At 48.0% G+C, this 13,787-nt stretch overlaps 1 protein-coding gene across 2 annotated transcripts in view; it reads left to right on the top strand.

Annotated features, from left to right (window-relative positions):
• Window positions 1-231: 231 nt before the first annotated feature.
• Window positions 232-13,787, top strand: part of EBPL (EBP like) — a 38,576-nt gene continuing 25,020 nt past the window's right edge. Inside the window, exon 1 of one of the 2 annotated variants that reach the window (XM_089304190.1) lies at window positions 232-660. In XM_089304190.1, the coding sequence (XP_089160316.1) occupies window positions 336-660 (325 nt within the window). In that variant the 5' untranslated portion in view covers window positions 232-335. The remainder of the gene's footprint in view (window positions 661-13,787) is intronic. The other variant, XM_008273855.4, reaches the window with a different exon arrangement.

Below are 13,787 nucleotides of genomic sequence, written 5' to 3'. Positions count from 1 at the left end.
TTTGAAAAATGGAACTATGGTCAGAGTCGACCACAAGGCTTTAAAAAGTCTGCTGGTGGCTAAAAATGCTCTTGGCTCGCATCCCTCTGGCAAGACATACAAGCTCAAATTTGAACCTGTTGTCCCTAAATCGCTCCCCGGTTTATTGACACAATTTCCACCACCTGGACTTCGTAGCCTCAAGTATTGAACCTTGTTGAAAGAAAAAAAAATCGAACTGTATCAAAAGGCGTAGATGTATCTGGTGGAGGCGGCCCAGCGGTTTGTCAGCAAGATCGCGACCCTAGGAACCTCCCTCCATCCGTGGGACTGTGCAAAGCCTTTGCACTGTGCAAATGGGCCCCGAGGCTGGCGGGAGGGGTGGCCCCGCCCCGTCCCGGCTGCTTGGCCCCGCCCCGGCCGCCTGGCCCCGCCCCGGCCGCTTGGCCCCGCCCCGGCCGGCTCTCCGGGCTCGCGCTTGCCCCCGCGCCCGCATCAGGATCGGGAAGCATGGGCGCCGGCTGGGAGCTGGGAGCCGCGGCCAGCCACTCGCTGCTGCTGTGCGCCGCGCTGCTGGCGGCGGGCTGCACGCTGGGCCTGCGCCTGGGTCGCGGGCGGGGGCCGGCGGACCGCGGGGCGCTGGCCTGGCTGTGCTACGACGCCCTGGTGCACTTCGTGCTGGTAAGTGCCATCGCCTCCGGACCCTGCTGGCTCACCCGGGGACCCGGGGAGCTTCCTGACCGCGGCCGGGGAGAGGAGCCCAGCGGCCTTGTGCGGCGCACGCGCGCCCGCCCGCCTCCTGTGGCGCGAGTGCGCAGGAGGCCCGGGACGCACCTTGTGGCCACCGGGCTCCCGGCCGCTGCGGAAGCTCCCTGGGCCTCCAATTTGGGATTCCCGAGTCTGAACGGAGAGCGCCGCCACTCTAGTGCTTAAAAACGGACACCCCGGAGGCTGTGGGAGGGATTTCTCTGAGGCTCAGGTTACTTTGATTGTAAACTACTCGAGGCCACCACCTGGTCTTTGTAACCTGGACGCAAATGCTGAGCTGAAAAGTTGTGAACATCCCAGGGGGAGCTCGCGGGGTGGCAAGGCCGTTGCCTGAGGTTCAAGGCCCGCACGAAGACCCGCAAACCGAGCCGTGTCTTAATAGTGAGCATCATGTATCAGGTGTCTGCTGGGTACCAGGCACAGTACTGACTTCACAACACCGCTCAAACTAGTTAAGGCTCCCGCTTGACCGAGGCGGACACAGGCCGCCTGCAGAGTGAGTTGACCTAACAGGGCCACGCAGCTGGTGTATTCTGAGTTCCTTTAGTCTGACTCCAAGCCGCGGGCTCTGTATCACTGCAGGCTTTAGAAAAGCGCTTTTAAAAGCCCATTTTCCAAGTTGCCGGCAGGACTTTTTAAAGAGGAATTCTGTTGAAACGCCTCTCCCACCTCCAACACACATACACTTGTAAAACCTATGACAAAATATCTTTTTTGTAAATTTGACCTAGCTTCAGTCTAGACAAGCCTGTGGCTTATGGATGCCAAAGTTTATAGTATTGAGAAAGGGAAAGCCGTGTTCCTGACAATCCCGTGGGTGGTAGATGTTTATCAGCTGTGTATGTGCCCATAGCAGATGTTGCTGGCATCTGAGCTCCCGTCTTTTCTACCATATAGACAGTGAATGTTTCCCTCGACTCCTTTATGTATGGAATTGATTTTTAAAAATATTGATTGATTGATTTGAGTGAGAGAGAAAGATCGTTCATCTGCTGGTTCACTCTCCAAATGGCTGCAACAGGCAGGTCTCGGAGCTGCTTCTAGGTCTCTTGCGTGAGTGGCAGGGGCCCAAGTACTTGGGCCATCTTCTGCAGCTTTCCCAGGCATGTTAGCAGGGAGCTGGATCACAAGTGGAGCAACCAGGACTCACATCTGCACCTGTACAGGATGCCAGCTTCATGGGCGGTGGCTTAACCCTCTGTGTCACATGCTGGCCCCAAGAAAAATTTATATAGCATATTTGAGAGCATACCCATCTGTCCACCGCCTAGCAGGAGATGAACTCCTTTTCAAGCGCAGATCATTACAGGTGACACAGCACGCATTGTGGCACCCTGAGGTGCCAGATGTTCCACTTCTCAAGGACTGCTTCCCCCATTTGGCCTCATCTCGTGTCATTTGCCCCTGTGAGCTGCGGGGTGTTCTATGCGATTACTACCCCTTAATTCTCTCGGCTTAAGACACACTTTTTCACAGCCACTGTGGGCTGTTTGATTGCTATATGAATGTCTCTGAAAATGGAGTATGTTTTGCAGTCGGTGTTAAATTCTGATCATCTATGCAGCCCTTGTCAATGGACGTATTTTATTTTTGTTCTCACAAGCAGTGCTTCACCAGCGTCTTTATACTCACAGTGGGAAGGGTACTTGACTTAGGCAGTTAAGACTCGCGAGAGACCCGCGAGAGAAGTGAGTGCCCATGTTGTCTTTGTTGGCAGTTTATTGCCAGAAGACCTGGCAGTGTGGAATGAGTGAGACTGGGATGCCATGCCTTGTGGAGGACTGGAGCTTCAACTCACTTGTTCACCAGAACCTGAGCTGCCTTTCCTTGCCCCTGGGGAGGACATGGAGGGGAGAGCTGGCTGCCGTGGCATTCTGAGCTCCCCTGTCGGAGGGGTTCGAGCGCAGCAGGCAGTCCGCCTCCCACAGGCCAGCCAGAGTGTGTTCACCTGCGGCTCCGGCACTCCCCTTCAGGTGGGGCTGTTATGGCCGGGGGGGACGGCAGGCTGACTCTCTCCCTCTCCCCACCAACCACCACCGTGTCCAGGAGGAGCCCTAGAGAATGGAAATATAGACAAATGTTTGGCTGAGGTTGTCAGAGGTCATGGCAGGGAGGTAGGGGGAAGGCATGTTGGGTGCTGGTGAGAGAGAGAGAGAGAGAGAGAGAGAGAGAGAAAAAGGTCTTCCTTTCATTGGTTCACCCCAGGAGCCAGGTGCTTATCCTGGTCTCCCATGCGGGTGCAGAATCCAAGCACTTGGGCCATCCTCCACTGCACTCCCAGGCCACAGCAGAGAGCTGGACTGGAAGAGGGGCAACCGGGGCAGAATCCGGCTCCCCAACTGGGACTAGAACCCAGGGTGCCGGCGCCATAGGCGGAGGATTCCAGCCAGGCGCTCGGGCTTTGTGACTTTACCCTCTTCTGCAATCCAAGTAGAACTTTGTAGGCATGGCTACAAACGGGTGTGTGTGTTGGAACATCCTGAAATCCAGATTGACCTGAGCTCAAGGTTTACACTAGGAGGAAGTGGAGTGTTGTAGGCAGGCATTTAGGATAAAATTGATCAGGTTTGTGAGCTGGAAGACCACGCCTTCACCACGCCCCTGTGTGACCTCATGCCCCTACCTGGCCACACCTGTGTGCCCACCTGCCAATCAGACTAATTAACCACTCCCCTTTGGAAGTGGATTATAGGCCCGGAATTGGTGGACCCGGCCCTTTTTCCCTTTTGCCATTAGACCCTTGCTGCCCTGCACCTCTGAGGCACGTGGCCTTTGGGCCACCCGCCCCAGGCTTTCTGGCCTGCATACTCCTCCACATGGCTGGCTCCCATGCTCCGTTTGAATCCAGATCTCCCTCCCTCTTAGGTAGGGCCTGCACTCTCTCACTGAATAAAAAGCTTAAAACTCATCATGCTGCCTCTCCCACTTGTGCCTGTATTCAGAATTCTTCTCTGAATATTAGGCAAGAAACCACAGGCTTATTAGTATTCCAAATTTATTAATAAGCGCCCAGTAACAGGAGGAGTGGCTTTCAAGGGAGCTTGCGTGGCAGGTGAGAATTTGAACTTCACTCTGCTGTAGGAAGCCGTTGAAGGATTTTCCTGCTTACAGCTCCCATGGCCCTTGTTATTTCCTAAATGACTAGAGCAAGAAGGTGAAAGCATTTGGCTTTTGTCCTGGGTCCCTGAAGCAGCGTTAGGACAGTTTCTGAGCAGGGAAAGCCACAGTCTTGTGCTGGAATGCTGGGCGCCGTAGTCCCTGGGAGGGGGGGTCTCTGATCTTCTTGCCTGCCTCCCTTTTGCTCCCAGAACGGGTCCTGGGAACCAGCATTTCTCTTCTCCAAGACAGGTCATAGAAACAAAAAAGACGCTATATATATATAGTTTCCCCTGCCCTTCTCTGACCTGCCGTGCCTGGGTCGGTGATCAGAGCCCGTTTCTGGGGAGAGAGGGTGGCACAGAGGGGCCAGGAAGGCTCCCACAGGTCTTGCCATCCATCAGCATTGGCTCACCCGCTTTCTCTCTGCTCATGGTCCACGCGGATGCCCACGCCTCCGCCATGAGGTTTCCATAAAACTCGGAGTTTGGGCGACTTCTGGACAGCAGGAGATGCAGCTTCAGTGGGGAGGCTGGGATCATTGCATGGAGGCCCCGGAAACTCAGACCAGGGCTCGCAGGTCACCTGGAGACGCGGGAGGCTGCCCGCGCTGCCCGTGTGGGTCTGGCCGTGGGAACTGACCTAGTCCTCCACAGTCTGGCCTGATCGACCTCTGATAGCGTGTTACTGTCGCTGTGGAGTTCTGCTTAGGCTTGCCCTTCAGGGTGACTGACAGCTGTCACTGAAACCTGGGCTTCCAACATCTCTGCATCCATTCTGCCTTAACGAGTGCGCATGCATGTGCGTGTTTAGGGGGCTCCTTATGAAGTCCTGAGGCCCACGGTTCCTACACAAATTAGCTGCCTGTGAATGTGTGTATTTTGGGCATTGCCCTTTTCCAGTTAACATCACTAGCTGTCATTCACCCTCGCTCCTATAATTGCAGCCTGAGACCCTGAGGCTTACCATTCCTCCTCCCCACACCTGCTTTATCTTTAGGGGTGAAGCGCTGGCCCTCGCTCCCCACTGGCTTCTCTGGCGTTGTCATCTCAGTTTTGCTGTAAGAGAAGGACCCTCTCCAGTGCCCATGCTGTTTGGCAGGCTGGTGAGCCACTGTCGGTGTAGCCACATGTTGGTGTTGCAAAGCTTAGAAACAGTGCTGAATTGCAGAAGGATCAGGCCATCAAGGAGAGAGGCGCCTTTCTCTGAAGGGAGGAAGGAACCTCCACTGTGATATGGCCTTGACTAAACAAATTCAGAGTTGGTGAACTCAAGGGGCTTCCATAGCCTAGACAGCTCATAGCAAGAGTCTCGGGTGATTGCTGACGTCATAAATAAGAGTGCCAATTGTTAAATCAACAACGGGAGTCACTGGGTTCATGCTCCCCACGCAGGATCTCTGTCCTTAATATGTTTATCTATGAAACTCAAAAACAACACTACTAGTTGAACAATACCCTATACCTGGTTCAGTTGTGTGAGTGCAACCTGTTGAAATCCCTGCTTAGTATATACTAAATTGATCTTCGGTATATGAAGGTAACTGAAAATGAAACGTGATGAAGGGCGGGATGGGAGAGGAAGTGGGTGAGGGGAGGGCCACGGGAGGGAGGGAGGTTGGTGGGGGGAAGCCACAACAATACAAAAGATGCATTTTATATTCTACTTAAAACTATTGGTTGAGCTCTGTAACTAATACACAATTACTCTTAGGTGTTTAATCAATGCTATAATTAGTACTCAAATAGTATTTTACACTTTGTGTTTCTGTGTGGGAGCAAAATGTGGAAATCTTTACATAACATACGCTAAATTGATCTTCTGTATATAAAGATAATTGAAAATTAATCGTGATGTGAAGGGGAAGGGGAGAGGGAGTGGGAGAGGGGAGCGTTGTGGATGGGAGGGAAGACACGGGGGTGGAGGAGGCTATTGTGGTCCATAAGCTGTACTTTGGAAATTTATGCTCATTAAATAAATTAAAAAAAAATTGCATTGTAGACAACTCTAATGGTCCATCCCTCCACAGAAACTTCAAAAATTTCAAGCTTAAACTATCACAATCAACTTTGTCACAACAATTGAAAACTAAAGGTAAAACAACCAAGCAAATGTTTAATCAGCAAGAGGGCAATTTATGGTAACAAAGCTTTGGAACACGATTGTCATTGTTGCTGTCTCCAGGGATCCATGGTGATCTTGAAGGGGTAAAGCAACACTTCCAGTGTGAACCCTGACACCTGGTCCAGAGGGAGGAGAGCAGTCCTTAATGACAAATAACCGGCTTTATCTGTTCTGATCTGTCTGGGAGCTGTCTGAATGACAAACTCTGGCTCTTGTCTTTATTATACCTAACTTAGGTAGTTAATCAGCTGAAATTAAGGTAGATGATTATTCTGAATTATCCAGATGGGATTTATGTAATCAAAAGAGTCCTTGAGAGGTAGAAGAGTTAATGCCAGAGTGGTACAGTGTGAAAAGACCTGCCTAGTTTTGAAAACTGAAGAAGGTCACAAGCACAAAGTGTGCACGGACTCTAAAACTGGAAAGCCAAGAAAATGTGTTCTCCAAAACTCTTAGAATGAATGCGGTCTTTCCACGACTTTGATTTTTACCCAAGATGAGGAAGAGAGGAAATTCATGTTTTGCACAGCTGGGAATTAAGTCTAATGATATTTAAGATGCTTTTTCCAAGTTCGACTCATTTTAGACTTCTGACCTCTAGAACTGTGATATATTCTTGTGTTGTAATAAACTTGTGTTGAAGCACAAAAAAAAAAAAAAAAAGAAAAAAAAAGAAAAAGAAATAGTGCTGAATTGAAAGCCCAGCAGAGAGCGATCCCAGTGACCCGCCACCAGGAGGGGAGGGTGGGCAGCCCTCGTTCTTGTGCAGACCAAAATTCAGTCTGTTTTCTATTGTTCTGGGCAAGACAGCGTGACCTCGCGGTAGTGATGGCTACCTGTGAGCCCAGTGTCAGAGTTCCGCATTTCCACACATACCTGAGTGGCTGCTTGGGTACCAGGTCCTCTGCTGGGTGCGGACAGAAATGATGTCTCTGCTCCTCTCAGCTTAGCGGGTAACAGTTTCTCTCTGGTGCCTTCCTGTGGAGAACAGTGGTTACAGTTTCCCTCTCAGTGTGAAATCCACAGGAGACAACTCTTGCAGATGCAGGCCGGGAGAAGCTTCGTTGCTTGGAAAACACATTGGTGTGCTTATTTCTCTCTGACAGCAGGAACCATATAAGTATTTCTCCTTTTTCACTCTGGATACTTGGAAGCTCAGAACCACATTGAAGCTGTATAAGAACAACAAAAAGTGGGCTGGATATGCGAGAATACTAAAGAAAGTTCATGGAAAGTGGAATTAAGAGATCAGTTTATTTTGGTACCAACAATGTTGAATCAAATCTACATATAAGGAGTCTTCGAAAAGTTCATGGAGATATGCATCATGAAGAAGCTATGCATGGGTTTCAGATTTTTTGCATCAAAATAAATTTATTTAATTCCATCTTCTGTGAACTTTTCTTATTTGAATGGCAGAAAACAAGAGAGACAGAGATCTCTCATCTGCTGATTCACACACCTCCACCAAGTACCCCCAGCAGCCAGGGCCGGGCCAGGCCAAAGCCAGGAGCGGGGACTTAATCCGAGTCTGCCACATGGGTGGCAGGGATCCAACTGCTTGAGGTATTTCTGCTGTCTCGGAAGGTGCACATTAGCAGGAAGCTGGAGTTGGACGTGGAGCCGGGACTTGAACCCAGGATTCTGGTACTGGATTCAGACATCCCAAGTAGCATCTTCACTGCTGTGCCAAATGCCTGCCCCTCCATGAACTTTTTGAAGTACCATTGCATATGCTGTTATTGACTCTTGGTCTGGATTCTTACTCATTATATTTTTTCATAACTAGTATTTTGAAGTTCTGCCATTTTGTTGAATGTTTTTTGTTGTCATTGACCTAAAATTTTCATTTAAAAATGTTTATGTATTTGAAAGAACGACAAAGGAGGAGAAGGAAAGAGAGAGACAGATGGACATTGGTTTACTACCCAAATGTCCACAACAGCCAGGTCTGGGCCAGGCTGAAACCAGGAGCCAGGAATTCCATCTGGGTCTCCCACATGAATGACAGGGACCCGAGTACTTGGGCCATCATGTGCTGCTTTCCGAGGTGCATTAGCAGGAAGCTGGATTGAAAGCAGAGTAATTTAGGGCCAGTGCCATGGCTCACTAGGCTAATCCTCCGCCTGCGGCGCCGGCACACCGGGTTCTAGTCCGGGTCGGGGCGCCGGATTCTGTCCTGGTTGCCCCTCTTCCAGTCCAGCTCTCTGCTGTGGCCTGGGAGTGCAGTGGAGGATGGCCCAAGGGCTTGGGCCCTGCACCCCATGGGAGACCAGGAGGCCTGACTCCTGGCTTCGGATCAGCGCACAACCATTGCAGGGTGAATCAATGGAAAAGGAAGACCTTTCTCTCTGTCTCTCACTGTCCACTCTGCCTGTAAAAAAAAAATAAAAAAATAAAAAATAAAAGGCAGAGTAATGTGGACTAGAACTGACACCATAATACGGAACGTGAGTGCCCCAAGCAACAGCTTAACCCCCTGTGTCACAAAGCCCGCCCCTACTGCATGAGACAGTGTATAAATACTGCAAAGAGTTTCTTAAAAAATTTAAATTTTTAGTTAGTTTTTAACAGATTTTATGTGATTTGTGAATACAGTCCTAAGAGCGTAATGATACTTCCTTCCCCTCCTCCTCCTTCCTTCTCCTTTTCTTTGTTTTTAGTTTTTGAAATAACATATTTTAAATTTACAGTAAAAAGGCTTAATGCTTCACTGAGTAAGAAGTTTAATAAGTAATAAGCCAAAAAACCCTAGTGTAGTGGGCATATAGACAACAGCTATAAACAATATTGAAAAATGACCATCTTGCCCATATCCAGCACCAAAATATATTTTCTTTTTAAGTGAAAAAGATTCCCAGGGACAGTATTTCAGCCCCTGTTTTTTCTTCATAGCTCTAAACACAATTTGTAACTATTTTATTTGTCTTGTCTCTAGTACTTGGCGTGGTGCTGGTTGGTAGGATCTATTTATATAATTACTAATACTAAATGAAAGGCTTATCCTGTCCTTTTAGTTTATAGTAGTTATTAGTGGCTTACATTTAAGCTTAGAATTTTTCAGATAGCTGAAATGTCATTTCCTTGTTAGACAATCATAGTCTTTAAAAAAACAAAGTTTAAATTGTCTCTCTTCTTGACTATTTTAAAAATTTATTATATTTACATATCTAAAAGAAAGAAAAAGATAAAATTACTCAGAGAAGATTATTGTTAGTATTTTGGGGAATAGGGTCAATTCTGGAATTTATATAAAAATATATGTCTAGATACATATTTTTCATGACACTTTTTCCCAGAAAAGAATTATACTATTCGTGAGGCCAGCCCTGGGGCATAGTAGGCTAAGCTTCTGCCTGTGGTACCGGCATCCCATGTGGACGCCAGTTCGTGTCCTGGCTGCTCCTCTTCCAGGCCAGCTCTCTCCTATGGCCTGGGAAAGCAGTGGAAGATGGCCCAAGTGCTTGGGCCCCTGCACCCGCATGGGAGACCCAGAAGAAACTCCTGGCTGCTGGCTTCAGATCAGCCTAGCTCCAGTTGTTGCAGTCATCTAGGGCATGAACCAGCAGATAAAAGACCTTTCTCTTTGTCTGTAACTCTATCTTTTAAAGAAATAAATTTAAAAATCTTTAAAAAAAATACTATTCATTCCTTTTTTTAAAAAAAAAGTTTTAATTATTTTATTTATTTAAAACACAGAGTGACAGAGATGTTCCATCTGCTGGTTTATTCTCCAGATGGTCACAAGAGCTGGGGCTGGCCAGGCTGAAGCCAAGAGCTAGAAGCTCCATCCAGGTCTCCCATGTATGTGGCAGGGGCCCTAGGACTTAGACTGCCTTCCGCTGCCTTTGCAAGCACATCAGCAGGGAACTGGATCTGAAGTAGAGCAGCCAGAACTCAAATAGGCACTCCAGTACGAGATGCTGGTGTTGTAGGCTGTGACTTAACCTGCTGCACTATAGACCCAGGTCATACTATTCATCCTTAAAAAATATTTATGGGGCTGGTGTGTTGTGGCATGGTGTGTTAAGCCACTGCCCTCAACACCAACATCCTATAGGGACACTAGTTATAGTTAGTTATAGTTATAGTTATAGTTATAGTTATATAGTTATAGTCTCTGCTGCTCTACTTCCCATCCAGTTCCCTGCTAATGCACCTGGGAAAGCAGTGGAGGATGACCCGAGTCCTTGGGCTCTTGCACCCATGTGGGAGACCCAGAAGAAGCTCCTGCTTTGGCATGGCCCAGCCCTGGCTGCTGCTGCTGTTTGGGGAGTGAACCAGGAGATGGAAGATCTCTCTGTATCTCTGCCCCTCTCTGTAACTCCGACTTTCAAATAAATAAGTAAATCTTTTTTTTATTTGTTTATTTATTTGAAAGTCAGAGTTATAGAGGGGATGGGAGGAAAGGAGGATAAGGGGGTGGGGGGGGAGAGAAAGGGAGAGAGAGAAAGAGATACTATCTGCTGGTTCACTCCCCAGTTGGCCTCAATGGCCAGGGCTGGGCCAGGCTGAAGCTGGGAGTCAGGAGTTTCATTCAGATCTCCTATATGGGTGGCAGTGACCCAAATGATTGGACCATCTTCTGCTGCTTTCCCAGGCCATTAGTAGGGAGGCAGACCAGAAGTGGAGCAGCCTGGACTCAAACCAGTGGCCATGTGTGTTGCTGGCTTTGCAGGCGGCAACGTTACCTGCTAACCCACAATACTGGCCTCGTCATTCTTTATTTTACCATTGAAGTGTGCTTTATGACTTCCCTGTCACCGTCCTTTGACTAACCCTCTAACTTTAAGTAACTGCAGAAGATCCCACTACAGTTCCTGTAAAACTTGTGTATCTAATCTCTGTGTGTTGGACTTCCCAGATTTCTTTCTGTGGTTGACCACGTATAGAGAAGGCTCTCTGCCTTACCATGCACTTGTTCCATTGTTTGCTCGGGATGATTCCTGGCAAGAATTGCTGAGGCTAAAGAAAGCCACTGTGTGTGTGTGTGTGTGTGTTTAACTTTTATTTACTTCATTTTATTTGAAAGGCAGAGAAATGAAGGCAAACATAGAAGTGGTTCACTCCTCACATGTCACAAACATCCAGGGCTGGGCCAGGAGCCTGAACTCCACGCAGTCTCCCACATGGGTGGCAAGAGCCCAACTGCTTGGGCCAACACCTGTTGCCTCCCAAGGTGCACAGTAGCAGGAAGCTGGATCAGAAGTGGGAGTACCTGAGGCTCAAATCATGCACTCTGATGTGAGGTGCAAGCAGCATAGCCACTGTGCTGTACACCCCTGAAGTCCCTTTTCCAAACTTCCAAATAATGGGACCCACTTCAGTCCCCGTCGGCTGTGTTCTCCCTCTCATGGTAGTGCCACGTGCGTCCTTTGTGCGCCTTCTGTCTTCTTGGCCTGGGTGGCTCTTGATGGCATGTCCAGCCACTGTGAGAGACTAACTCTGACTTCATTTGGACCCAACCAGATGGCACCAGCTCTCACTGGCCTCTTTCCAAGGCCTCCCGGAGGCTGTTGAGTCTCGAGACCCTCGGGCCCACGGGGTGAACCTTTGACAGGTGGAATTTGGGAGCACAGAAGCCTTCCTTCTTCATCTCCCGAGGTAGACTCCCTGGGGATGCAGTAGTTGATGCAAGGTCTTGAAAACTTCAGGAGACATTAGCTGGCTTGTGACCAAGCAGCCTTACAATGTTACCCAGCTCAGAGGTGCTGCTGGTCTCATTTCCCATTTCCCTCACGCCTGCCTCCCTGGGACAGCAATCCCCATGGACACGGGAGCTTATGGCCTCTGCTTTCTACGGGAGCCAGCTGTGGCATAGAAGGTGAAGCCCCTGCCTACAGTGCCGGCATCCCATATGGGGATCTGTTCAAGTCCCTGCTACTGCTCCACTTCCGATCCAGTTCCCTGCTAATGTGCGTGGGAAAGCAGTAGAAGATGGCCCAAATCCATGGCCCCTGCATCCACGTGGGAGACCCCAAAGAAGCTCCTGGCTTCGACCTGGCCCAGCCCCAATTGTTGCGGCCATTTGGATGGAAGATGTCTCCCTCTCTCTCCTCTCTGTATCTCTGTCTTTTAAATAAATAAAATATTAAAAAAAAAGTTGTGGGTATCACTGAAACCACTGTACCAGGATATTTACAAACAACAGCGTGAATAAGTGCCCATGGAGCAGATTTATCTTTATAAGTTTTGAGATCCAGAGTCAAAAAGCATATCTGAGGAGACAGGTGTTTTACAGCACAAAATGAGTTGTATGTGGAATCGCCCGTTTCTTTCTTTTACTTAAATTGAAATGCACTGAGTTGGCAAGCGGCTGTCCTGTTAGGAAATTCACTTCCGTCGTCCAGGGTCTCTTGGGAGCCCAGGAGGCTCACGTGTTTCCCAGAAGCAGGGGGAGGGACCTGCGTTCCTTCCTGATGATGGCTGATACCCTCGCTAAGGCCTGCTGCGCTGTTCCTGTGTCAGGAGTTGGGAGAGGAAGCTGGGGCTGGATCCCAGGGTGCTCCTCCCGTTTTTATGAGGCTGTTTGTCTTTTCCTCCTAGATCTGCAAGAAGTGCTCATATATTAGTAGATACAATTTTGCTGCTTTTCTGGGGAAGGGATGAGGAAATGTTATCTCAATCCCAATTGTTAACTAATCCATTCTCATTCTACTTGCTGGGAATTCCCTTTGTCGTATACATGGATAATTCAAAAAGTTTGTGGAAAATGGAATTAAAAGATAAGTTTCTTTTGGGCCAGACAATTTTTGAAATCAACACATAATTCTTTCCATAATCTGCATTTCCCAGGAAATTTTGAAAGACCCCTGATATACAAGGTTTCAGAAATTTTTGTACCAAAATAAACTTTTAATTCTATTTTTGATGTATTTTTTGAAATACCCTTGTACTTAAATGTTTTATATGCATTGATATATTCAGGGATTTTTAAATTTAGTTCTCTTTGATGATTCTTTTGGTTCTGGTTCTGTGCACACTGTTTTTGTTATTTTAGCATTATATTTTTGTCATTTTTTTTAAAGATTTATTTTATTTGAGAGGCAGAGTTGCAGATAGAGGGAGAGACAGAGAAAGAGGTCTTCCATCCTCTGGTTCATTTCTAAATGGCTACAATGGCCACAGCTGAGCTGATCCAAAGCTAGGATCCAGGAGCTTCTTCTGAGTCTCCCACGTGGTTGCATGGGCCTGAACACTTGGGCCATCTTCCAGTGCTGTCCTAAGCGCATTAGCAGGGAGCTGGATTGGAAGCGGCACCCATATGGGATGCCAGTGCTTTAGGCGGAGGCTTAACCCACTGTGCCACAGCACCGGCCCCTTAGCATTATAATGTCTCAATGTTTGATAAAGTATATTTCTCCCCATCATCATTTACAAACACTTCAAAAATGTATTGATATCATTCCAGATGAACTTTAGATTTAATTCACCATGTTATAATACTCGGTATTTTGATTTGTGATTTTCTGAAATTTCTAGATGAGTTTGAGGTTAAATGATATCTTTTAATGTGGTGTTCCCCCATGTAAGAACTGAGTGGATCCCAGTTTGTGTAAAGCTTGTTACACAGTCTCTCAGAGTTTTTTTCTAAACATTTTATGGTTGCTCTATTTCTCCTTTGTGTTTGGACAGATCATCATTACAAGTGAAAACTACGAGATGTAGATCTGCATCTGTAGGGAAAGCAACCACTTTCTAAATTCTCTTCCCCACCTCCACCAGTGTTGTTGAGCTGACAGCTCTGTCCATTAGCATGCGCCCGTTTTGTGTTCAGGTGCGTGAATTTGCATGATACCTAGTTGTGCAGCAACCACCAC

Source organism: Oryctolagus cuniculus, chromosome 9 (assembly GCF_051225735.1).
Source record: "Oryctolagus cuniculus isolate XC-2025 breed Fujian yellow rabbit chromosome 9, ASM5122573v1, whole genome shotgun sequence".
Taxonomy (NCBI): Eukaryota; Metazoa; Chordata; class Mammalia; order Lagomorpha; family Leporidae; genus Oryctolagus; species Oryctolagus cuniculus.
Note: the sequence above shows the minus strand (reverse complement) of the source record. Positions and strands in the feature narration are given on the sequence as shown.